The sequence below is a fragment of the Leucopleurus acutus genome, assembly GCF_964270905.1.
Source record: "Leucopleurus acutus genome assembly, chromosome: 7".
Lineage (NCBI taxonomy): Eukaryota > Metazoa > Chordata > Mammalia > Artiodactyla > Delphinidae > Leucopleurus > Leucopleurus acutus.
Window position 1 is genome coordinate 64,903,434 of NC_139150.1, and position 27,572 is coordinate 64,931,005.

General features: G+C 36.8%; 1 protein-coding gene across 1 annotated transcript in view; it reads left to right on the forward strand.

The window, feature by feature from the left end:
• CCDC171 (coiled-coil domain containing 171) overlaps positions 1-27,572 on the forward strand; it is a gene marked incomplete at its 3' end in the record, with an annotated part of 361,839 nt that overhangs the window by 126,202 nt on the left and 208,065 nt on the right. Inside the window, exons 12-16 of the mRNA XM_082842979.1 lie at positions 5,740-5,846; positions 7,598-7,687; positions 8,549-8,749; positions 11,317-11,484; positions 13,029-13,217. Of these exons, the coding sequence (XP_082699105.1) occupies positions 5,740-5,846; positions 7,598-7,687; positions 8,549-8,749; positions 11,317-11,484; positions 13,029-13,217 (755 nt within the window). The remainder of the gene's footprint in view (positions 1-5,739; positions 5,847-7,597; positions 7,688-8,548; positions 8,750-11,316; positions 11,485-13,028; positions 13,218-27,572) is intronic.

Here is a 27,572-nt window from a genome sequence, read left to right on the forward strand (position 1 = left end):
AACTTTTCCATGGGTCCAGGGTGTAGGTTAAGAGGGAAGAAGCAATGTAACAAGAATAGGGCCCATGGGAATCTGGATTACTTATTCATGCAACTTGCTTGTACCTTCAGGACTTGTTTGAATCCAGTTTTGTATATACCACTTTCACTTGATGATAGAGTGATATCGTGCATGCCCAAGTTCATGGGCTGGTGGATCAGACATTTTGTGATGGGCATCACAGGTCACGTGCCAAATTGGTGGGCATGAATGCAGTATCTGCTAAGGACTAGTAGCCAGTTGAAAGCTGATTTTCAAGAGAATAGTTATCTGTAGAGGATGGCTTCCTTTGTTCCAAAATCCTGAAAGTTTACACTATCATTCACCTGTAAGGATCTGCCAAACTTGGCCTGCTTAAACTCAAGCAGTCAGAATGATATCATCAACTTGGTAGAGAACTAAGTGGAATATGAGATGTCTTCCAGAATGAAGAGTTGATCAGAATTTCTACAGACTGGATTATGCTAGAGTTGATGTAGCTCTGAGGTAGGGCCATGGAGGTAGTTTGCTGGCCCTGCAAGCAGAAACTAACTGTTTTGGTGATTTTTATTAAAAGGATAGAAGAAATAGCTTCCTTCCAATTGCCAGGAAATGTATCGATTTGCTCCAACAATGAAACTACATCTTTAACTGCAGCTGCAGTTGGAGTCCCATGTGATCATGCTTACAGTAATTCACTATCATTCCTTAAGACCCATCTGTATGCTGCACTAGCCGGACAGATGAGTTAAATGCTGATGTGGTTGGAATCTCCACCCCTTTATACTCTTTAACAGAGGGGCTAATCTCTTCAGTCTCTCCAGGAATGTGGCCTTATTTTTGATTTACTATTTTGGTAGGTAAAAGTTTTGGTGACTTCCAATTGCTTTTTTTCTGTTTTGTTTTCCTCTGTAAATCCCTCACTCCATGGGTCAGGTAACTGCTATGGGCATTGTGCCAGTTTCTGCATTTGTCTTTTATAACAATGCATTCCAAACTGGGGGAATAACTATGTGGGTTCAGGTACCTACTGGGCCCAGTGGAGATAGACTTTAGCCAAAACTGACCTCTGTAAGCTCCTACCTAACTAGTGAACCACAATAGCATATTAGGTCTCCAGAAATTAGTGTCAGTTCCGATCCAGTGTCCAGTTATCCATGGTATATGTGAGTAACTCCCCTTCCTCAGTACGTGGTCACCCGGGTAAATGGTTGCATGTTTCTTTGAGGAGGGCTAGGAGAAAGATTTACATGCAGTATAAGCTTTTGGCAGTATGTTAGGATTCCTAAAGAGGATCCATCCTCCTTATTCTAGGGACACAGGGTCTGTGAACTAGCTCAAGACTGAGAATTGGTTGAGGGCCAAGACTGTCTTTTGTGTTGATTTAACTCCTAGTTCTGGTAATTAGACCCAGAGCTTTTCTGCTTATACAGATCGGGTAACATTCAAGTAGAGTGCCTATTTTAGTCCTAGGAACACCATGATCAGTTAGCCAAAGCCAGCGGTCTCTGTGGGTAAAACCATTTTGTTTATTGCTTTGAATCCACTGCCCATGATGGTAACCATGTACATTTTGTCTCTGAAAATTAAGTGCTACCACTTGGCCTGTCACTTGAGATTCCAGCATCCCCACTGAATTCAGGGAACCCAGCTTTGTGGCACCATTTCCCACTGTTATCCATGGCTTTCCAGCTACCTGGCCTAGATGCTTACTACCAAGCCATACAGAGCTCATCAACGATTCTGAGGCTCCCCCCAACCATTACATTTCTCAAACCTTGGTAAAGGAAAGGTTTTTTGGACTCTTCCTGGGGACAGAGTAGGTGGGTGAGCAGGATTTACATGATAAATACTGTCCATATGTTAGAGAAGTTATGAGTCATTTTCCTTAAAAACTCTAGAATGGGTACCAGTGTTTGCAAGATAATGAATATGGTTGTTTATGATCTCAGTGAATAAGACAAGTTAATATATGGAATGTAGTCTGAATTTCAAAAGTATAACTGCCAACAAAATGTTTATATTCAGTGCTTTTAGAATGAAAAAGGAATTTTCTTAGTCATCAATGTATTAAATATTTAGATTTTCTCAGGTGAAAAACACATTTGAATGTCATTTTCTGTGTTTTATTACATGATTAAAAATCAGCATTAAACCACAGGGTTTTTCTTTTCTTTTTTTCCTATTAGTTCTGAGGATGAACGTGACTACTCATGTTCTACAACAGAGATCTTTTTTTTAAAAAAAGCTCAGTCTTTTGTTTTAGAGTCTCTATTATTTCTTAATAATTGAGGTCTTGCAGGATACTGAAGTAGGTAAGAGAATGGTTGACAAGGTGGAGGAAATAGACTCACCTCATTCATTACAACCTACTGTTTCTCCTGTGGAACTGTGGGGTTACTGAGGTGATAACACCATCTTGAAAAACAGTGGTTTATTTGAGTCATTTAAAAGTATTTAGTTTTTCAGATTGTCCAAAAGGGAACATTTATTTATTTATTTATTTAATTTTTATTTTTTTGCGGTACGCGGGCCTCTCACTGCTGTGGCCTTACCCGTTGCGGAGCACAGGCTCCGGACGCGCAGGCTCAGCGGCCATGGCTCATGGGCCCAGCCGCTCCGCGGCATGCGGGATCTTCCTGGACCGGGGCACAAACCCATGTCCCCTGCATCGGTGGACTCTCAACCACTGCGCCACCAGGGAAGCCCCCAAAAGGGAACATTTAAATAGAAGGTTTGGGACCTGTTCCTCTTTCTTCCTCACTCCCTCCTATGGGCTACTAATTCAAAGAAAAGATTTGCCAAGGTATATCTTGTCGAAACATACTTAAAAGTGAGAAAGAGACTGAGGCAGGCAGCAGTGATGTGAAAGTATAGGCTGGCACCCATGTATAGAGACACACGTGTATAGGGACAGGGACAGAGAAACTCAGAAGATTTTTGAGTTGGCGTAATTGAAGTATAAATGACACATGCTGACACATTCTGTTCTTCATTTGGACTTTAACCTTTGAAAAGCTATTTGTGACTACTGTTAAAATTTTATTTTATTTTATTTTTTTAATCTTTACTGTGAGGTTTTAGACCATCCACTGATAGGATAGCTTTAATAGTTTATTGTTTTGCAGGCAATAGTACAGTGATTAGGATATTATTAGGTTAAATAAAATTTTAGTCAGTAAGCTCCTGGGTCCTGAGCAACCCTTTCTTTTTATTTGTAAATATTTTCTTCATGTTAAGGGACCAGTAAGTATTTCTTTTTATAATGAATGTGGGTGGGACATAAGGCATACTTTGTACTTCAGCTGAACTTTCTTGTAAAAGCATTTTCAGGCAAAGAAACTTTTTTATGTAGAATATAAGATGTGCATGAGTCAGTAAGGAGAGGGCATTTTGTCTCCTTATTCCTCAACACCCATATTATGATGATTTTATTCTTCTGGATTTCTAAGAGCAAGTTTTCTCCCTTATTGTATAAGCTAAGATTTCCTGGGTGTCCTCGAATGATTTATTCATGACCTACTTGTGTAGTAGCAGAAGAAAAGAATTATACATTACACTTTTTTTATCTTGTGCAAGAGAGCAATATTTTAAAAATATATTTGGTAAGACCTTTAATAAAAATTTTAATGAGTTCTCTCTCCAACTCACAGTCATTACAAAGAGTGTTGTCTTCTTCATTTTCACGGCTGAGAGCGCTGGCTTTCCCGCCCCCCCCACCCCAACTGGGATATATGTTGTTTCCACATTACTTTTGGTTTTTTTTTTTTTTTTTTGCGGTACGCGGGCCTCTCACTGTTGTGGCCTCTCCCGTTGCGGAGCGCAGGCTCCAGACACGCAGGCTCAGCGGCCATGGCTCATGGGCCTAGCCGCTCCGCGGCATGTGGGATCTTCCCGGACCGGGGCACGAACCTGCGTCCCTTGCGTCGGCAGGCGGACTCTCCACCACTGAGCCACCAGGGAAGCCCTACTTTTGATTTTTAAGTTAATTATTATTCTTCTGTTTAAGAAAATCTAAGGTGTATCCATACTTAAGATAGTGTTTAAATTATACTTTGGTGAATGTAATAAGTTTATTAATAACATTTTGTCCAAAATTAAAATAATAATTATCACTAATACTCTGATATGAATAAAGTTGTTCTGTTATTAACCAAACATTTTTTTCCCCTTTATTCATTCTTTCTTTCCTGTATTACTGCCTTTGTCCCTCCTCTCCCCAAAGTTCCAGCAACTGAGTACTTGAAGAATGGATGAATGATCTTATGTAATTATTTGTTTACAATCTTACCTCCTCTTTTTAGACTGTAAATTCTATGAGAATAGAGACTACACCATTCTTATCTACCTCCATGTGCCTAATGCCTAGGATTAATACATAGTAGGAATGCATTAAATGCATTAAATTAGTTGAATGGATGAATCAATGAATAATAAAAAAGGTATTGTGAATGCTTCTTATCGATATTAATATTTAGATTGTAAAATATGATAGGGAGAAAATATAGGAAAATAAAAGTAATTTTAGTAAGTATGTTTTAAAATTTGCTATTTAATTTTTAACAGTTAATGAGTAGTACAATAAGCAATCAGTTCAAAGTGGTTTTTGAAACTAAACTTTTGATTATTTTGGATTACTATTTTAAACTACATTTGAGGGACTTCCCTGGTGGTCCAGTGGTAAAGAATCCACTTTACAGTGCAGAGGACCGGGGTTTGATCCCTGGTCAGGCAACTAAGATCCCACATGCTGAGGGGCAGCTAAGCCCGTGTGCACAACTACTGAGCTCGCACGCCTCAACTAGAGCCCTAATGCTGCAAACTACAGAGCCCATGTGCCCTGGAGCCTGTGTGCCACAACTAGAGAAGAGAAAACCCACACGCCACAACTAGAGAGAAGCCCATGCACCACCATGAAGAGCCCGCGTTCCTTAACAAATATCCTGCATGCTGCAACTAAGACCCGATGCAGCCAAAAATGAATAAAATAAATAAATAAATAATAAATCTTTAAAAAAAATTTTAACAATAAACTACATTTGACCATGTGATCTTGATTAGCTCACCTAACTTATGGCCTCCCTAAATTAAAATGGTTTGAGGGCATAATATGGAAATACTCATATTTTTACAATGAGTATCAGTTTTAAGGGTTTTAATTGAAACATGATGTGGCCTTTGTAGATAATAGTATTTTTATTATTTATTTCAAATTGTAACTTGAGAATTTTAAGGATTGAAGAACATTATTTCCAAGCATAACAGAAAATTATGTGCTCTTGTGTTCAGAAATTGTTTAAGAAAAATAGGCCTGACTGATCAGAAACACAAGGACCAAAGTAAATGTATATAACTCCTCCAAACAGTGTTTAGTATAGACTGTTTATTTAATTGTTGGATAACAGGTGTGTACAAATACTTTAGTTACCTTGGAAATAGGAAAAAAAAAAGAGCTTTACTACTAACTACAAGGTGGGCATAGTAAGGTACAAAGTAGCCATAAATTTGGACTTGATATATTATGAACTTAATTTGATCACTTGTTTAGAAAAGCTATTAATACTAGGCTATACAGCAGTATACTTAGGAGAATAAGATTCTACTCGGTATATCATGATGTCTTTTCAGTTATATCTAATTGTAATATCTCTGTTACTGTTTGCTTAGCTTTTGTCTCTTTGCGACTTTAACGGTATATTTTCATCCTGTATTTTTCTCTAGGCATCCACAGGGACAAAGATAAACCTCCCAGCTTCTCTGTTGTCCTTGAGAGTTTGAGGCGTACCTTGACAGATTACCAGAACAAGCTGGAAGATGCATCTAATGAGGTAACACTTGCACTGTTTGGCTCCACACACATAGCCTTCGGCCTGCAGCAGTACGTATTACTTGCTTGTTACAGAGGTCAAAAGTATTGGGAATGTTGATTTGACAGCTTCAGAGATACAAAAAATAACAAGTTGTCTGTCACTGTTCTTTCTTTAAGTGTGGCCTAAAGTCAGGTCTCAGTCTCTCTTCTGTCACACTACTATTTTCAAAGTTATAAAGACTGTCACTTCTTGGTCTTCATAATTTATCTATTTTAATTTAACAAAAGAGCTATGCAACTCACTTAGTTAATATATGTTATATTTAAATGTTAATGTGTTTTTATGAAATTTGGAATAGGTACTGGAAATTCAGGGTTTGCCAGTATTTTGGCTTAGGAGTTCTACAAATTGTAGAAGTCAATAAAAAAGAAATTAGTGTGCATTCTCTAAAGGGAGTAAAGCATTAGAAGCTTTTAAAAACAAATATCTGTTTGATGTAGCTTGGAGGTTTTTAGCTTCCTGATTGAAAAAGCTCATGCTTTTATTTATCTTCTCTTTTGTATTGTTTAACTTGTGGGTTGATAATTTTCTTGGGTATTAAAATGTTTTATGAATTTGTGCTTTAAAAATTGAAGAGTTTATTTAGTTACATCTTGTTAAATTAGAGAATATGAAGTAACTACATTAAACACAATTAGTTAGCAAAGCAACAAACAATTGTTCCAACCAAAGACAATCCACATAGCATGGAATTTAGTGTTTATCCCTCTGTTTATCTGTTTCTTTTATGTAATACAAAGGCCTTGAAACCCTTATATTGCCCATAAGAAAAGGCATATTTTACTTTAGTTTCCTAAGGTGAATAAAGAAGGAAAAGTGAGTCTTCTTAATGCCCTCAGTAATTGTAATTGTTCAAAAGGCATAAAAGAAAGTGACCACTGAAATAATTAAATTTCTATAAAGAGCAAACATTGCTAACTCTCAGTGAGATAAGACAGCCTGTATTGTTAGTAGTTTATGAAACTCTTCTGAGGCCTAGGTCTGGAAGTTGCAGGGTAACTAGGAACATATTACCCACAGCGAATTGTTATTTGGGAGGATGAATGTCACATGATCCTCAGCACAGTTGAAAAGTCGACTCAGCAGGCTTTGGCTTAGTAATGCGCTTTGTTGTGAACCAGTGCCAGAGACAGCAGTGGGGAGACCAAGGGGTGGCTGCAAAGAAAGCAAAAAGAGCAGTCTGACAGAAAGAAGAATGAACTGTCAAAGAAAATAAATCACAAGCGGAGCAGGACCAACTGATGACCTGCCACAAGCCTTCCCAGTAGGACAGCATGTGACCGACCCTGAAGTTGTCATATGGACTGAGAGACCAGTGAATATTCTCGTGATGTAGAAAGAACAGTCTTCTGGTCTGTCCTTTTTTCTTTCTGTATAGATACCATTGCTTCTGGCATTTTGGTCCAGTAGGATTTTAAGAATAAAGTTGTATTTGTTTACAGTAAGAATGAAATACTTTATCCAGATATCTAGTAAAAACACAATAACATTACCGACATTTTAAGCTTGAATGCTTTCTTTTCTTTTTAGCCATGTGAACTTGGGACAGAAATTACATAGTTAACCAAAAGAAATAATTTTTTAAGTCTCTGAATTACTATAAAAAATTTGTATTTAAGTAATTGCATAAAAAACATTTAAAGATTAGCTTTTGAGTTACCCACCGTTGAAAAATATTTTAAAAGTTTACTTACATTTTCTTTCATCAGCTAAGCAACATGAATCATGCTAAGGAAAAGACATCTAATGAACTTGAGTCTACCAAACAGAAGGTAGAGTCTCATGCTAAAAATATAAAGGTATTGTGATTTAGAATAACTTTTTCCTTTTTTATTAAGAAACAAATATAATTATTTAGGGAATTTTTTTTTTTAGGGAATATTTTTAAGTAGAGATATCTGAAAATGTATCTTCCTATATTTGATTAAGTATGTTTAGATACAATTAAAAACTTTTTTTGTTGTTGGTCAAAGTAAGAAGAATGTTTTTCATTAAAAAAATAAAACTTGATTGGAAATTGTTTTGGTTAAAGGAAAAATTCATTTCCCAGATTTAATTATAATACCATAGATTCAAAAAATGATTTAAGATTTGATATCCAGCCTTAGATACACATTCAGCATATTTTACATAGCACATCAGTATTTGGGGTCAGTTTTCATCATTTTGGGGTGGAGCCATTGTTTTTAGTACATCATGCCTAATAGTGGGCTGTGACCACACCTGGCTAAGGTCTAGGGCAACAGTTTATTTTATTTTCTGTGCTGGTCTTATGTACTACATCTTTGCAAAATTGTACTAGTCCAACGTTCAGAGTTGGGATTTTTTGGTGTTGGTTCATGTCGTTTGTCATGGACATACTTGAGTAGAATTTGTTAAGGGTAAGGAGTAAATAGTTCAGCAGAATTTTATGTCACATATTTGAGATTTCTATTGGTATTTGGAATGTCATTGGGAAGTAAATGTTCTTATAGTAAATGTAAGAGATTTATTTTTAAAATGTAATTTACAAGTTTAAAAAATTTTTTGGGCTACCAAGTTATATTCTTATAATGAGTTGAAAGGAAAACTCTCAAAGAGCTTTTTGGAGTAAGTAATTAACATTTTATATTTAAATGTTATCATCTTGATACAGTCTCTTTATTTGGTGTCTCCAACAGTACCTTCAGGATAAATTGGCTGATGTCAATAAAGAGTTAAGTCATTTACGCACTAAATGTGCAGACAGAGAGGCTCAAATAAGCACTTTAAAAGTGGAACTACAAAATGTGCTGCACTGTTGGGAGAAAGAAAAGGCGCGAGCAGCCCAATCTGAAAGTGAGCTGCAGAAGCTTTCCCAGACTTTCCATAAGGATACCGAGGTATTACCTGAGACAAGATGACTGTCAGGAAAGGCCTTGCACTAATCTCAGTTTTAGAAGTTTACATCTGTCAAGTGTCTGTTTTTATTCTTATTTGATTTAATTCAAAAAATTCTTCTGAGCTATTTTGAAATGTTCATGCCAGCTGCAAAATCAGTCATTCCATTACTCTTGTATGATCCTATTTTGCAAGAGAAATAAAGTAGTTGAACCCTTTCATCATTTGTACAAGTAATTTTCGCTATTAGAACATCCTATCCCAAGTAGCTATGCTCCTAACAGTCCTGTTTGCCAATGACAAAATTATTTTTTATTTCAGTAGTTTAGTAGCCTGCCATGGTGGAAAGAATCTTTTTTGTAATCAGAAAGAATTGACATGGATAGAGGTACTTTTATTTACAAACTGTGAATATGGACAAGCCACATAGCTTGGTCTCTCCACATCTTTGTTTCCTTATTTGCAAAACAGGAATAATATCTACTTTAATAGACAGTCACCTTACTCTTTATAATTGTAGGATATTAAACAAAATTTAGAAAAATACAAGTCCCACAAAGTTAAAAGTTTATTTGGATGCCCTTGAGAGTTACCGATCTGTGTTAATTTATTAATGGCTTCTTAAAATATTATGACAAACTTTTATATAACTGTATGAGCCTGTGTGAGTAGAATTGTTATCTTATATTTTCTTTTACCCATGGGAGGTAGAGCTAGTCTAGCTAGTGTGGAACTAGTTTATCTGAGTCGTCCTGCATATTGAGTTCATTACTCCAACAAATACGAACATGAATGCCAAGAGAGTAAAAAGGAAACATTCTTTCCACTCTTCTTACAGTCTGGGATTTAAATTGTGTCCACATGAAGGGGCTGGAATTGTTCTACACATCAGATAATGATTAAAGTAAAGGAAACTAGAAGCCTGACTGTATTGTAAAGTCAGCATGTCTACAGCATTGTGGTTGGGTTCAACATGTGTGAATTGATTTTGGATCTTGAGATTCTCTTTTCACGCCAAATGGATGATTATCATGCACGGTTCATCACAGCCCAAGCGAGAAGGACATGATGGCAACACAATGAATTACCCTTTCGGAAGAACTCGATCACTTGGCAAAATGTGGAGAGGAACGATTTTTAGTGCCTGAATATTCTGTTTGGTTAGTTATATTTAATAAGATTTTTAAACATCTCAACTTGGTTGAAAATGCAAAAGACATCTTTAATTGCTTAAAAAAGAAAAAGACATAGCATATTTATGAAGACTCTTCTGATATCCTAACTCAAGTTTGTGGATATAACTACATATTCAAATTTTTGGGTTTTAAAATTGTTATATTTGGAAAAAAAACTAAGGTGACATACAGGGAGAATTAAAGATGCACAATTTTATATATATTGGAAAACTTTCACCACAATTTCTAACTATAAAATCTTTACATATACTACATTCAGTTTTTCTTATCTGGAAGATTAGAATTCCTATTTTTTCCTCTTAAATTTTCTTCTTTTAAAAGTTTTCCTGCTGATCTGTTAAAAAATCTTGAGGGAACTTATTTTATCTACATAAAATACTCATTTTGCAGCCTCACAATTACCTTGTCTTGAGTTCCATTCTTTGACTTTATAGATGAAATGCCTTATAAAGAGAGCCATTTAGCATTTTAGTAAGTAAACTCTCCTTGTGTGTTCAAGATGGGATCAGCTTTTTACTGAATTTGCAGTATAGAGTTTCTAGGCCATTAAACAATGGATGGTTTAACTATGACAATGGCAATATAATTTTAAAGGATTTTTTAAAACATATTTTTAAATAGACAGTTTTGGAAGTATATCTTGGGCAGCTATGTCCATTTTTTGGACTGTTAACTTTGTAATATTTAAACACCTACAAATGCCCAGTGTGCCAAATACGGTATGAACTTCTAAGTGGGGAAGAAAAATGAGCCCATCTTCCATCTCTTTCATATCACTGTCTGCCTTGCCTAGGGGGCTTGGGATAGATTTCCTGTAAGTGGTAAGTAAACTGGAATCTCTGGAGGAGGAGGAAAGCTGAATACTTGTGTCCATGTAAAGTACAGATATTGGTATAACTTTCTCTTCAACAGAGCTGGGTAACGCTCTTCTCTTTATATTGGTTTTTTGACTTAAATAACATCTTTTTTGGTAAATGTAAATATGAAATTATAGAATTTCCATACTAAGTTCCAGTTAGAAGGGCTTAGAAACAACTAGTCCAGATACCTCATGTTACAGCTGGGGAAGTTGAGGTCTGAACAGACACTTACTCAGATCACGTCCTTAGCAGTAGCAGAGCTGGTGTCAGAACCCGGGTCTTCTGGCTTCCAGACTTGAGATTTCGGTTTTGAAAATAAATGTAAGCAATTTCAAGTTTCTGCCTGATGCTTAATTTTGAATGTAAAAAAAGTCACCAAAATGGCAATATTCTGATACTTGAGTATCTTCATTTCTTTCCAGGATTTTTGAAATAAATTCTTCACCATGTATCTTATGTGTTTTACTTCTTACGGTGTTTATATACTGGATTTAATTTCTTTTTTTCTTGTAGGAGAAGCTAACCTTCCTTCATACCTTGTATCAGCACTTGATAGCAGGCTCTGTGCTCATAAAACAACCAGAAGGCATGCTGGATAAATTCTCTTGGTCTGAGCTTTGTGCAGTTTTGCAGGAGAATGTTGATGCCCTGATCGTAGACCTCAACAGGGCTAATGAGAAGGTAACTGTCCTCAGGCACCAGATACCTCTATTAAATTCAGTGACATTTGTCCACATCACAGTATCATTAAGAGGGGCTGACATTCATCTTATTTCAAAAAGAATTTGGGTGTTAATAATTCAATACCATTAATTATGGCTTGTCTACAACTCAGTTTGATGCCATTGCTATGGGCATGTAAATGTGACTGAAGTCTGTATGAAGTCTCTGAGCTCCACTTTCTGTTCAGGACATGCTAATACTGCTAGCCAGTGTTAGCCACAGGGACCTAATTAAAAGAAAATAAATTAATCTTACTGATGAAGCAATTCAAAGAACTTAGTCATTTACATTAATAAACCAACACTTTATGTTAGCATAAAATAGGAACAAGATACAGTTATTCAAAACATGATCTTAAAATTCTTTGCTCAGGAAATAATGAGGTGTTACTTTAAAAGCACTTAAAATTTAAAACTTATGTTTATGATATTTCTTGTAATATAACAAACTGTATATTGCAAAACCCATTCAGTGCTTTAGAATGTAAGAAGGATATATTGTAGGAGAAAACAGTAGACTATTATGGTGCCTTTATCATTCACAAACCTAGGAATTCAGTCTTTCCAAAAAAAAATTTAAAAACCTCGTTTTGGTTATTGAAAATGAAAGTGGCTTAGCAGTCCAATGTATTCCTCCATTTAAGGTATTGATTCTTATCCCAGGTCTTTGGAACTAGTCAGAACTATATTTATGTGATCTAGTTTCCAGATCTTAGTTGCAGTGACATTTGCTCTTAAGGGACACAGAAAAACTGTTCCCTAAGTTTTTTTTTTCATTACTTCTGTTGAAGTAATCAGCATCTCGGTCCAGTTTTAGAGTAAGAGCATTTTGTCTTGGTCTGATTGGCGAACAATCATAGGCACTGAGAAGTAGGATTGAGGAAATGAGGGAATAAATTGTGAGAAGTGGAGATGCTGTTCTTGATTGTGACTCTGTGTATAACGGATTTGAAAAGTACTGATAATGAAAATGAGTACATGTTTTAATCCTCTGAGATGGTATTGTGTTTCAATAGTTTTTCCTAGTTTCAAACATCATTAATTGTCATACACATTAGATGATGAGGATTTTCTCTCCAGCGTTTTGAATGTGAAATAAAAAATGGTCGGAACATTCTTCTTTGTTATATGTAAAATGTTTGTAGATTTGTAAATCTCATTTAAATACTTCTTTCCCATTGAGGTATCTGAACAGTTTGAGCTTTGCTTCTAGAGGTTAAAATATTCTTCTTAATTTTCTCAGTAAAATTGATTATAGAATAAGTAACTTTATTAGAGAAAAAGAATAGATGTCATCTATACATGCAATTCACACATTTTCTGCTAAAATATAATTTTGTTCTACTAATTCCTGTTTCTTAATTTTTTTTTCATTTTAACTTAAAATTTTTATATGATCTTAAGGAATAAAATGTAGTAGAAAATTCTGGAATAGCTTTTGGGGGAGATGATACAAAGAACTTGTTTGTGAGCCTATCTTATTTGTTGCATTTCCCCATTTAGATAAGTCATCTAGAGTATATCTGTAAAAACAAGTCTGATACGATGAGAGAGCTTCAGCAAACCCAGGAAGACACCTTTAACAAAGTGGCAGAGCAGATCAAAGCCCAGGAGAGCTGCTGGCACAAGCAAAAGAAGGAACTGGAGCTGCAGTACTCCGAACTCCTCGTGGAGGTACAGAAGAGGGCACAGGTATGCTACTTCCACAAAGAGCTTTAAAATGGAATGCTCAAGTCTTTTACTTACGAGTGTTTTCTTTCAGTACCCATGGCAAGTCAGTTACAACTTTGGAGAGCCACACAGAACTTACTTGTTAGGTACACATACATGTGATCATGCAAACACACACACACACACACAAATGGGCCTGTGTGCACTCTGGCGTATTACGGATTGTCTTTTATTTAAGTTTGGAAGTAGATGGGTTTCTGGTTAAAACATCCTAGAATATGTGGATCAATTAAATACTAAAATTGTATTTCCCTTATTTTATTTTATTATTATTATTTTTTGCGGTACGCGGGCCTCTCACTGCCGTGGCCTCTCCCGTTGCGGAGCACAGGCTCCGGACGCGCAGGCTCAGCGGCCATGGCTCACGGGCCCAGCGGCTCCGCGGCATGTGGGATCTTCCCGGACCGGGGCACGAACCCGTGTCCCCTGCATCGGCAGGCGGACTCTCAACCACTGCGCTACCAGGGAAGCCCCTATTTCCCTTATTTTAGAAATAAAGGTTAAGAAACTTGGGTAAAATATTGTCTGTTTTAGTGTAGATATCCTTTGATCCAGGTTATTCCATTCGTGGGGGTTTCTATGTGAACCATGATTTTAATTCATGTGGGGTTGAAATTTGTCATACCTCCTAACATTGTTGAAGGACTAGAGTTGTAGTTGTAGACCCTATAGCAAAGTATTGTCTGTGAGATATAATATGTCTTCTATGTTGGATTCGATTGAGAACAGAAATTATGGGTACTTAACAGAACCATATTTTTTTCCAGTACAAAATATTGTCAACATAATTTATATGGTTAACTGTCATCCCTGCACAATGAGGAATAACAAAGATAGTGTGTACTTTTTTGTGTATTGAATTTAATAATAGGTCACTTGTTCTCAAGATAAGATACTTAGAAACCAGAAGGCTGTATATTTTTCCCATACTTCATTCGGTATATATCTTCTTTATTTGATCCACTCATGCTTATCTTGGCAAGTCTAATTAAAAAAGGAAACCGCATCTTATTTTACTTTATTTTTATTTATTTATTTATTTTGTCGTTCACTTTAAATTTTTTTTCCTTTTTCTTTTTCTTTTGAATTTTATTTATTTTTTATACAGCAGGTTCTTATTGGTTATCTGTTTTATACATATTAGTATATACATGTCAATCCCAATCTCCCAATTCATCCACCACCATCATGCCTCCCCACCACCCACTTTACCCCTTTGGTGTCCGTACATTTGTTCTCTGCATCTGTGTCTCTATTTCTGCTTTGCAAACCGGTTCATCTTTGCCATTTTTCTAGATTCCACATATATGCGTTAATATACAATATTTGTTTTTCTCTTTCTGACTTACTTCACTCTGTATGACAGTCTCTAGGTCCATCCACATCTCTGCAAATGACCCAATTTTGTTCCATTTTTATGGCTGAGTAATATTCCATTGTATACGTGTACCACATCTTCTTTATCCATTTGTCTGTTGATGTCATTTAGGTTGCTTCCATGACCTGGCTATTGTAAATAGTGCTGCAATGAACACTGAGGTGCATGTGTCTTTTTTTTTCTTTTTGTTTGTTTGTTTTTTTGCGGTACGCGGGCCCCTCACTGCTGTGGCCTCTCCCGTTGCGGAGCACAGGCTCCGGACACGCAGGCTCAGTGGCCATGGCTCATGGGCCCAGCCACTCTGCGGCACGTGGGATCTTCCCGGACCAGGGCACGAACCCGTGTCCCCTGCATCGGCAGGCGGACTCTCAACCACTGCGCCACCAGGGAAGCCCTGCATGTGTCTTTTTGAATTATGGTTTTCCCAGGGTATACGCCCAGTAGTGGGATTGCTGGGTCATATGGTAATTCTATTTTTAGTTTTTTAAGGAACCTCCATACTGTTCTTCATAGTGGCTGTATCAATTTACATTCCCACCAACAGTGCAGAAGTGTTCCCTTTTCACCACACCCTCTCCAGCATTTATTGTTTGTAGATTTTTTGATGATGGCCGTTCTAACTGGTGTGAGGTGATACCTCACTGTAGTTTTGATTTGCATTTCTCTAATGATTAGTGTTGTTGAGCAGCTTTTCATGTGCTTCTTGCCATCTGTATGTCTTCTTTGGAGAAATGTCTATATAGGTCTCCTGCCTATTTTTTAATGGGGTTGTTTGTTCTTTTAATATTGAGCTGCATGAGGTGTTTATATATTTTGGAGATTAATCCTTTGTTGACTCGTTTGCAAATATTTTCTCCCATTCTGAGGGTTGTCTTTTCGTCTTGTTTATCATTTCCTTTGCTGTGCAAAAGCTCGTTAAGTTTCATTAGGTCCCATTTGTTTATTTTTGTTTTTACTTCTAGAAGGTGTGTCAAAAAAGGTCTTGCTGTGATTTATGTGAAACAGTGTTCTTCCTATATTTTCCTCTAAGAGTTTCGTAGTGTCCGGGCTTATATTTAGGTCTCTAATCCATTTTGAGTTTATTTTTGTGTATGGTGTTAGGGAGTATTCTAATTTTATTCTTTTACATGTAGCTGTCCAGTTTTTCCAGCATCACTTATTGAAGAGGCTATCTTTTCTCCATTGTATACCTTTGCCTCCTTTGTCATAGATTAATTGACCATAGGTGTGTGGGTTTATCTCTGAGCTTTCTATCCTGTTCCATTGATCTATATTTCTGTTTTTGTGCCAGTACTATATTGTCTTCATGACTGTAGCTTTGTAGTATAGTCTGAAGTCAGGGATTCTGATTACTCCAGCTCCGTTTTTTTCCCTCAAGACTGCTTTGGCTATTCGGGGTCTTTTCAGTCTCCATACAAATTTGAAGGTTTTTTGTTCTAGTTCTGTAAAAAATGCCATTGGTAATTTGATAGGGATTGCTTTGAATCTGTAGATAGCTTTGGTTAGTATAGTCATTTTCACAGTGTTGATTCTTCCAATCCAAGAACATGGTATATCTCTCCATCTGATTGTGTCATCTTTGATTTCTTTCATCAGTGTCTTATAGTTTTCTGAGTACAGGTCTTTTACCTCTTTAGGTAGGTTTATTCCTAGGTATTTTATTCTTTTGTTGCAATGGTGAATGGGAGTGTTTCTTTAATTTCTCTTTCTGATCTTTTGTTGTTAGTGTATAGGAAGGCAAGAGATTTCTGTGCATTAAATTTGTATCCTGGAATCTTACCAAATTCATTGATTAGTTTTAGTAGTTTTCTGGTGGCATCTTTAGGGTTCTCTATGTATAGGATCATGTCATCTGCAAACAGTGACAGTTTTACTACTTTTCTGATTTAGATTCCTTTTATTTCTTTTTCTTCTCTGAATGCTGTGGCTAAAACTTCCGAAACTATGTTGAATAATAGTGGTGAGAGTGGGCCACCTTGTCTTTTTCCTGATATTAGATGAAATGCTTTCAGTTTTTCACCATTGAGAATGATGTTTGCTGTGGGTTGTCATATATGGCCTTTATTATGTTGAGGTAAGTTCCCTCTATGCCCACTTTCCAGAAAGTTTTTATCATAAATCGGTGTTGAATTTTTTCAAAAGCTTTTTCTGCATCTATTGAGATGATCATATGGTTTTTATTCTTCAATTTGTTAATATGGTTTATCACATGATTGATTTGCCTATATTGAAGAATCCTTGCATCCCTGGGATAAATCCCACTTAATCATGGTGTAGGATCCTTTTAATGTGTTGTTGGATTCTGTTTGCTAGTATTTTGTTGAGGATTTTTGCATCTATATTCATCAGTGATATTGGTCTGTAATTTTCTTATTTTGTGACATCTTTGTCTAGTTTTGGTATCAGGGTTATGGTGGCCTCATAGAATGAGTTTGTGAGTGTTCCTTCCTCTGCAATTATTTGGAAGAGTTTGAGAAGGACAGGTGTTAGCTCTTCTCTAAATGTTTGATAGAATTCACCTGTGAAGCCATCTGGTCCTGGATTTTTAATCACAGTTTCAATTTCATTACTTGTGATTGGTGTGTTCATATTTTCTATTTCTTCCTGGTTCAGTCTTGGAAGGTGATACCTTTCCAAGAATTTGTTCATTTCTTCCAGGTTGTCCATTTTACTGGCATAGAGTTGCTTGTAGTAGTCTCTTAGGATGCTTTGTATTTCTGCACTGTCTGTTGTAACTTCTTTTTCATTTCTCATTTTATTGATTTGAGTCCTCTCCCTCTCTTTCTTGATGAGTCTGGCCAATGGTTTATCAATTTCGTTTATCTTCTCAAAGAACCAGCTTTTAGTTTTATTGATCTCTGCTATTGTTTTCTTTGTTTCTATTTCATTTATTTCTGCTCTGATCTTTATGATTTCTTTCCTTCTGCTTACTTTGGGTTTTGTTTGTTCTTCTTTCTTTAGTTCCTTTGGGTGTAAAGTTAGATTATTTATTTGAGATTTTTCTTGTTTCTTGAGGAAGGAATGTATTGCTATAAACTTCCCACTTAGAACTGCTTTTGCTGCATCCCATAGGTTTTGGATTGTCATGTTTTCATTGTCATTTGTCTCTAGGTTTTTTTTTTTTTTTTTTGCGGTACGTGGACCTCTCACTGCTGTGGCCTCTCCTGTCGCGGAGCACAGGCTCCAGATGTGCAGGCTCAGCAGCCATGGCTCACGGACCCAGCCGCTCCGCGGCATATGGGATCCTCCCGGACTAGGGCACGAACCCACGTCCCCTGCATTGGTAGGCAGACTCTCAACCACTGCGCCACCAGGGAAGCCCTCTAGGTATTTTTTGATTTCCTCTTTGATTTATTCAGTGATCTCTTGGTTGTTTACCTTCCCTGTGTTTGTGTTTTTTACGTTTTTTTCCCTGTAATTAATTTCTAATCTTATAGCATTGTGTTCAGAAAAGATGCTTCATATGATTTCCATTTTCTTAAATTTACCGAGGGTTTTTTTGTGACCCAAGTTGTGATCTGTCCTGGAGAATGTTCCATGTGCACTTGAGAAGAAAGTGTATTGTGCCACTTTTGGGTGGAATGTCTTATAAATATCAATTAAATCTATCTGGTCTATTGTGTCATTTAAAGCTTGTGTTTCCTTATTTATTTTCTGTCTGGATGATCTGTCCATTGGTGTAATTGAGGTCTAAAGTCCCCCACTATTATTTTGTTCCTGTTGATATCCTCTTTTATAGCTGTTAGCGTTTGCCTTATGTATTGAGGTGCTCCTATGTTGGGTGCGTATATATTTATAATTGATATATCTTCTTGGCTTGAGCCCCTGATCATCATGTAGTGTCCTTCCTTGTCTCTTGTAATAGTCTATTTTAAAATCTATTTTATCTGGTATGAGTATTGCTACTCCAGCTTTCTTTTGATTTCCATTTGCATTGAATATCTTTTTCCATCCCCTCACTTTCAGTCTGTATGTGTCCCTAGGTCTGAAGTGGGTCCCTTGTAGACAGCATATATATGCGTCTTGTGTTTGTATCCATTCAGTGAGCCTTGTCTTTTGATTGGTGTATTTAATCCATTCACATTCACAGTAATTATTGGTATGTATGTTCCTATTACCATTTTCTTAATTGTTTTGGGTTTGTTTTTTTAGGTGCTTTTCTCCTCTTGTGTTTCCCACTTAGAGAAGTTCCTTTAGCATTTGCTTTAGAGCTTGTTTGGTGGTGCTGAATTCTCTTAGCTTTTGCTTGTTATAAAGCTTTTGATTTCTCCGTTGAATCTGAATGCAATCCTTGCCAGGTAGAGTAATCTTGGTTGTAGGTTCTTCCCTTTCATCACTTTAAATATATCATGCCACTCCCTTCTGGCTTGTAGAGTTTCTGCTGAGAAATCAGCTGTTAACTTTGTGGGAATTCCCTTGTTATGTTATTTGTTGTTTTTCCCTTGTTGCTTTTAATAATTTTCCTTTGTCTTTAATTTTTGTCAGTGAGATTGCTGTGTGTCTCAGCATGTTTCTCCTTGGGTGTATCCTGCCTGGGACTCTCCATGCTTCCTGGACTTGATTGACTATTTCCTTTCCCATGTTAGGGAAGTTTTCAACTATAATCTCTTCAAATATTTTCTCAGACCCTTTCTTTTTTTCTTCTTCTTCTGGGACCCCTGTGATTTGATTGTTGGTGCAGAGGTCTCTTAATTTAATGTGGTCCCAGGGGTGTCTTAGGCTGTCTTCATTTCTTTTCATTCTTTTTTCTTTATTCTGCTTTGCAGCAGTGAATTCCACCGTTTTGTCCTCCAGGTGACTTATCCATTCTTCTGCCTCAGTTATTCTGCTATTGATTCCTTCTAGTGTGTTTTTCATTTCAGTAATTGTATTGTTCACCTCTGTTTGTTTGTTCTTTAATTCTTCTAGGTGTTTGTCCTTTAATTCTTCCAGGTCTTTGTTAAACAGTTTTTGCATCTTCTTGAACTTTGTCTCCATTCTTTTTCTGAAGTCCTGGATCATCTTCACTATCATTATTTTGAATTCTTTTTCCGGAAAGTTGCCTATCTCCACTTCATTTAGTTGCTTTTCTGGGGTTTTATCTTGTTCCTTCATCTGGTACATAGTCCTCTGCCTTTTTATTTTGTCTGTCTATCTGTGAATGTGGTTTTTGTTCCACAGGCCACAGGATTGTAGTTTTTCATGCTTCTGCTTTCTGCCGTCTGGTGGATGAGGCTATCTAAGAGGATTGTGCAAGCCTCTTGGGACTGGTGTTAGGTAGAGCTGGGTTTTGCTCTGGTGGGCAGAGCTCAGTGAAACTTTAATCTGCTTGTCTGCTGATGGGTGGGGCTGAGTTCCCTCCCTGTTGATTGTTTGGCCTGAGTCCCGCAGGCGCCTTGGTGGGGCTAATGGTGGACTCTGGGAGAACTCACGTCAAGGAGTACTTCACAGAATTTCTGCTTCCAGTGTCCTTGTCCTCACTGTGAGACACAACCACCCCCCACCTCTGCAGGAGACCCTCCAACTCTAGAAGATAGGTCTGATTCAGGCTCCTCTGGGGTCACTGCTCCTTCCCCTGGGACCCTATGTGCACACTACTTTGTGTGTGCCCTCCAAGAGTGGAGTCTCTGTTTCCCCCAGTGCTGTCGAAGTCCTGCAATCAAATCCCGTTAGCCTTCAAAGTATGATTCTCTAGGAATTCCTCCTTCCCTTGCCGGGCCCCCAGGTTGGGAAGCCTAACGTGGGGCTCAGAACCTTCACTCCAGTGGGTGGACTTCTGTGGTGTAAGTGTTCTCCAGTTTGTGAGTCACCCACCCAGCAGTTATGGGATTCGATTTTATTGTGATTGCGCCCCTCCTACCATCTCATTGTGGCTTTTCCTTTGTCTTTGGATGTGGGGTATCTTTTTTGGTGAGTTCCAGTGTCTTCCTGTTGATGACTGTTCAGCAGTTAGTTGAGATTCCGGTGCTCTTGCAAGAGGGAGTGAGAGCGCGTCCTTCTACTCCGCCATCTTGAACTAATCTCCTTATTTCTCCAGAAACCAAATTTTAAAAAGTAGCCAACAGTTTCAGATTGCTTAAAATAAGACCATTCTGTTTTCCCAAGCATTTGGACCCTATATGAAATTAAGCATTTCTTTATGAATTTGAATGAATTCATACATTCTCTAAAAGTGGCCTTTTGTTCACTACTTGCACGGTGCCATGTGATATGTTCTGCACTTTCTACCACTATAGTAAAAGACCTAAATAGTTTTTTTAGAGGTAACATTGACATGCAGTGAAATGAACAGATCTTAAGTGTACCAGTCGATGATTGATCAATGTAAGCACCCATCTACCCATCACCCCATTGAAGACTTAAAGATTTTGATTACCTCAGAAAGTTCTTTTGTGACCTCTTCCAGTCAGTTTCCACTCCCCATAGGCAACCATTGTTCTCATACCTGTCATCATAGATTACTTTCATTTGTTCTAGAATTTCATCTCAATGGAATCATTCAGTATGTAGTCTTTGGTGGTTGGCTTATTTCACTCAGCATGTTTTTTGATATTCATCCTGTTGTTGTGTTTATCAGTAGTTCATTCTCTTTTATAGTTGAGTAGTATTCCATTTTATAATTATACCACAATTTGATAAATTGTGAATTGATGGATACTTGTCTTTCTTCCAGTTTTTGGCTATTGTAAATAAAATTGCTACAAACATTGTATAAGTATTTTATTGACATATTTTTTCTTTTTTTTTAAGTTAAGAGTGTAGTTGCTAGATCATAAGATAGGTGTATATTTATTAAAAACTATCAAACTTTTTTCCAAAATGGTTCTATCGTTTTATATTTCTACCATCAGTTTATGAGAGTTTTCATTGTTCTACATCCTCTGCAAAATTTGGCATTGTCAATCTTTTAAATTTTAGCCATTCTAGTTGTTTTAAAATGGGATTTCATGGTGGTTTTAATTCACATTTTCTTGGTGATTAATGATGTTGAGCACTTTTCATGTTCTTATTGCCATTTATATATCTTCTTTCGTGAAATGTCTCTTCAGGTGTTTGTACATGAAAAAAATTGGGTTGTTTGTGTTTTTGTTGATTTGTAAAATTTCTTTATAAATTCTGGATATAGTAAATTCTTTGTCATACATAAGTATCACAAATTTTTTTTCAATATCTCACTTTTCTTTTCATTTTTTAATGTTTCTTTTGATGATCACAAGTTTTAAAATTTTGGCGAAGTTCAACTTATACATCTTTTACTCTTTTGAGTATTTTATTTTTATGTGGTAAGCAATTTTTCTATACCCCGAGGTTGTGAAGATAATGTATCATTTCTTGTAAAGGTTTTGTAGTTTTAACTTTTTTTTTTTTTTTTTTTTTTTTTTGCGGTACGTGGGCCTCTCACTGTTGTGGCCTCTCGCGTTGCGGAGCACAGGCTCCGGACGCACAGGCTCAGCGGCCATGGCTCATGGGCCTAGCTGCTCCGCGGCATGTGGAATCTTCCCAGACCAGGGCACGAACCTGTGTCCCCTGCATCGGCAGGCGGACTCTTAACCACTGCGCCACCAGGGAAGCCCAGTTTTAACTTTTATGTCTAGGTCTGTGAGCCATCTCAGATTAATTTTTGTGTATGATGTTAGATGGAGGCTGAGGTTCATTTTCTCCCTGCATTTGTTGTTCCCACACCTCATTTAGTAGCCCTGGTCCCTTTGTGAAAAAACAACTGAATATGGAACTGCAGGTTTGTTGCATCCCTACAGTTTTGCCTTTTCCAGAATGTCATATAAATGGAATCATACAGTATGTAGCATTTTAGGTCTTACTTCACTCAACAAAATATGTTTGGAAATTATTCACATCATTGCTTGTATCAGTCGCTCACTCATTTTTACTGCTGAGTAATATTCCATTGTATGGATGTAGCACTGTTTGTTTATCCACATACTTGCAGATGGGACTTTGGGTTGTTTTAATTTTACAATTATGATTAAAGATGCTTTAAACATTCATGGATAGGTTTTTGTGTGATCATAAGTTTTAATTTTTCTTGGGTGAATACTTAGGAGTCTGATTTCTGGGTTACATGGTAAGTATATATTTAACTTTATATGAAACTATCAAATTGTTCCCAAGTGACTGTATCGTTTTGCCTTCTCACTAACAATGTAAGAGAGTTCTCATTGCTCTGCATCTGTGCCAGCATGTGGTTTCATCATTTTTTCTTTTTCTTTTTAGCCATTCTGATAGGGGTGTAGTGGTATGTCATTATGGTTTTAATTTACATTTTCCCTGATGAATAATAATGTTGAGCATTTTTTCATATGCTTTTTTGCCATCTGTATATCTTCTTTGGTGAGTTATATGTTCATATCTTTTGCCCGCTTTGTAATTAGGTTGTTTGTTTTCTTATTGCTGAATTTCCAGTGGTGTTTATATATTCTGATACAAGTCATTTGTCAGATATGTGATTTGCAAATATTCTTTCCCATTCTCCTAAAAGTACTTTTGCAGAGCAAACATTTTAAATTTTTATGAAGTTCAGTTTATCAGTTTTTTTCTTTTGTGTATTGTGCTTTTATTATTGTATCTAAGAACTCTTTCCCTAGTGCAGCGTCACCAGGATTTCTTCCTATGTTTTCTTCTAGATGTTGTATAATTTTAGGTTTTACGTATAGATCTATGATCCATTTTGAGTTAATTTTTATAAAGGTGTGAGGTGTGGGTTAGTGTCCTTTTTTTTGCACGTGGATGTCCATGTTCCAGTACTATTTGTTTAAAGACTATCCTTTATCTATTGAAGTGCCTTTGCACCTTTCTCGGGAATCAATTGATTGTATTTGTGTGTCTGTTTTTAGACTTTCTCATCTATTTCATTTATTTATGTGTCTGTTCTTTTTTCAGTACCACCCTGATTTGATTTCTTTAGGTTTTTGGTACATCGTGAAATCAGGTAGTGTGAGTCTTCCAACTTCTTCAATTCCTATCTGTTTTTTTAATTGTATAAATTTGACACATAATGTGTAAATTTAACATATACATTGTATAACTTTGATACATTAACATATTGTAATATGGTTGCCATTGTAATGATATTTATTATATCACATACTTATAGTACAATCTTATTGTCTATGAGATCTCTATGTTTATTTTAGTAGTTGTTACAACTTTGTACATTTAACCTGTTTGGTTTTTTAGATTTTGCACATCAGTGCTATCATACGGTACTTGTCTTTCTCTGTCTGGCTTATATTGCTTAATGTAGTGTGTTCAAAGTTCATTCATGTTGTCACAAATGGCAGGATGTACTCCTTTTTCATGGGTGAAAAATATTACATTGTAATGTACATGTTTTTTACCCATTTATTTGTTGATGGGCATTTGGGTTGTTTCCATATTTTGGCTATTGTGACTAGTGGTGTAGTAAACATGGGAGTGTATATATCTCATTGAATTACTGTTTTTATTTCCTTTGGGTATATTTTGAGAAGTGGAACTCCTGGATCGTATGGTAGGTCTATTTTTAATTTTTGGAGGAACTTTCATATTGTTTTCCTGAGTGGTTGGACTAATTTACATTCTCCCCAATATTGTATAAGGGTTTCTTTTTCACCACAGCCTCACCAGCACCTGTTGTCTCTTGTCTTCTTGATGATAGCCATCATAACAGGTGTGAGGTGATATCCCATTGTGGTTTTGCATTTCCCTGATGATTAGTGATGTTGAACATCTTCTCATGTGTCTGTTGACCATTTTGATGTCCTCTTTGGAAAAATGTCTATTTAGTCCTTCTGCCCATTTTTATTTTATTTTATTATTTTAACATCTTTATTGGAGTACAGCTGCTTCACAATATTGTGTTAGTTTCTGCTGTATAACAAAGTAAGTGAGCTATACGTATACATATATCCCCATATCCCCTCCCTCTTGTGTCTCCCTCCCACACTGCCTATCTCACCCCTCTAGGTGGTCACAAAGCATGGAGCTGATCTCCCTGTGCTGTGCGGCTGCTTCCCACTAGCTATCTATTTTACATTTGGTAGTGTATATATGTCAGTTTAACTCTCTCACTTCATCCCAGCTTACCCTTCCCCCTCCCCGTGTCCTCAAGTCCATTCTCTATGTCTGCGTCTTTATTCCTGTCCTGCCCCTAGGTACATCAGAACAATTTTTTTTTTAAGATTCCATATATGTGTGTTAGCATATGGTATTTTTCTCTTTCTGACTTACTTTACTCTGTATGATAGGCTCTAGTTCCATCCACCTCACTACAAATAACTTGATTTTGTTATTTTTATGGCTGAGTAATATTCCATTGTATATATGTGCCACATCTTCTTGATCCATTCATCTGTCGATGGACACTTAGGTTGCTTCCGTGTCCTGGCTACTGTAAATAGTGCTGCAGTGAACATTGTGGTACATGTCTCTTTTTGAATTATGGTTTTCTCAGGGTATATGCCCAATAGTAGGATAGCTGGGTTGTATGGTAGTTCTGTTTTTACTTCCACACTTTTCTCCATAGTGGCTGTATCAGTTTACATTCCTACCAACAGTGCAAGAGGGTTCCCGTTTCTCCATACCCTCCCAGCATTTATAATTTGTAGGTTTTATGTTTTTTTTTTTTTTTTTGCGGTACGCAGGCCTCTCACTGTTGTGGCCTCTCCCATTGCACAGCACAGGCTCCGGACGCGCAGGCTCAGCGGCCATGGCTCACGGGCCCAGCCGCTCTGCAGCATGTGGGATCTTCCCGGACCGGGGCATAAACCCGTGTCCCCTGCATCGGCAGGCAGACTCTCAACCACTGTGCCACCAGGAAGCCCTATAGTTTGTAGTTTTTTCATGATGGCCATTCTGACTGGTGTGAGATGATATCTCACTGTAGTTTTGATTTGCCGTTCTCTAATGATTAGTGATGTTGAGCATCCTTTCTTGTGTTTGTTGGCAATCTGTATATCTTCTTTGGAGAAGCGTCTATTTAGGTCTTCCACCCATTTTTGGATTGGGTTGTTTGTTTTTTTGATGTTGAGCTGCATGAGCTGCTTGTATATTTTGGAGATTAATCCTTTGTCCATTGATTCATTTACAAATATTTTCTCCCATTGTGAGGGTTGAATTTTCGTCTTGTTTATGGTTTCCTTTGCTGTGCAAAAACTTTTAAGTTTCCTTAGGTCCCATTTGTTTATTTTTGTTTTTATTTCCTTTTCTCTAGGAGGTGCGTCAAAAAGGATCTTGCTGTGATTTATGTCATAGAGTGTTCTGCCTATGTTTTCCTCTAACAGTTTGATAGTGTCTGGCCTTACATTTATGTCTTTAATCCATTTTGAGTTTATTTTTGTGTATGATGGTTAGGAAGTGTTGTAATTTCATTCTTTTACATGTAGCTGTCCAGTTTTCCCAGCACCACTTCCTTAAGAGGCTGTCTTTTCTCCATAGTATATACTTGCCTCCTTTGTCAAAGATAAGGTGACCATATTGTGTGGGTTTATCTCTGGGCTTCCTATCCTGTTCCATTGATCTATATTTCTGTTTTTATGCAAGTACCATACTATCTTTATTACTGTAGCTTTGTAGAATAGTCTGAAGTAAGGGGGCTACGTTTCCTCCAGCTACGTTTTTCTTTCTCAGAATTGCTTTGGCTATTTGGGGTCTTTTATGTTTCCATACACATTATGAAATTTTTTGTTCTAGTTCTGTAAAAAATGCCATTGGTAGTTTGATAGGGATTGCATTGAATCTGTAGATTGCTTTGGGTAGTATAGTCGTTTTCACAATGTTGATTCTTCCAATCCAAGAACATGGTATATCTCTCTATCTGTTTGTATCATGTTTAATTTCTTTCATCAGTGTCTTATAGTTTTCTGCATACAGGTCTTTTGTCTCCTTAGGTAGGTTTATTCCTAGGTATTTTATTCTTTTTGTTGCAGTGGTAAATGGGAGTGTTCCCTTAATTTCTCTTTCAGATTTTTGTGTAAACTCCATGCGTTTGTATTTTTTACAGTTTTTTTTTCCTGTAATTGATATATAGTCTCATAGCATTGTGGTCGGAAAAGATACTTGATATGATTTCAATTTTCTTAAATTTACCAAGGCTTGATTTGTGACCCAAGATATGATCTATCCTGGAGAATGTTCCATGAGCACTTGAGAAGAAAGTGTATTCTGTTGATTCTGGATGGAATGTCCTATAAATATCAATTAAGTCCATCTTGTCTAATGTGTCAGTTAAAGCTTGTGTTTTCTTATTTATTTTAATTTTGGATGATCTGTCCATTGGTGAAAGTGGGGTGTTAAAGTCCCCTACTATTATTGTTTTACTGGTGATTTCCCCTTTTATGGCTGTTAGCATTTGCCTTATGTATTGAGGTGCTTCTATGTTGGGTACATAAATATTTACAATTGTTATATCTTCTTCTCAGATTGATCCCTTGATTATTACGTAGTGTCCTTCTTTGTCTCTTGTAATAGTCTTTATTTTAAAGTCTATTTTGTCTGATATGAGAATTGCCACTCCAGCTTTCTTTTGATTTCCATTTGCATGGAATATCTTTTTCCATCGCCTCACTTTCTGTCTGTATGTGTCCCTAGGTCTGAAGTGGGTCTCTTGTAGACAGCATGTGTACGGGTCTTGTTCTTGTATCCATTCAGCCAGTCTGTGTCTTTTGGTTGGAGCATTTAATCCATTTACATTTAAGGTAATTGTCCATAGGTGTGTTCCTATTACCATTTTCTTAATTGTTTTGGGTTTGTTTTTGTAGGTCTTTTCCTTCTCTTGTGTTTCCTGCCTAGAGAAGTTCCCTTAGCATTTGTTGTATAGCTGGCTTAATGGTGCTGAATTCTCTTAGCTTTTGCTTGTCTGTAAAGGTTTTAATTTTTCTGTCGAATCTGAATGAGTACCTTGCCTGGTAGAGTAATCTTGGTTGTAAGTTTCTCCCTTTCAGCACTTTGAACATTTCCTGCCA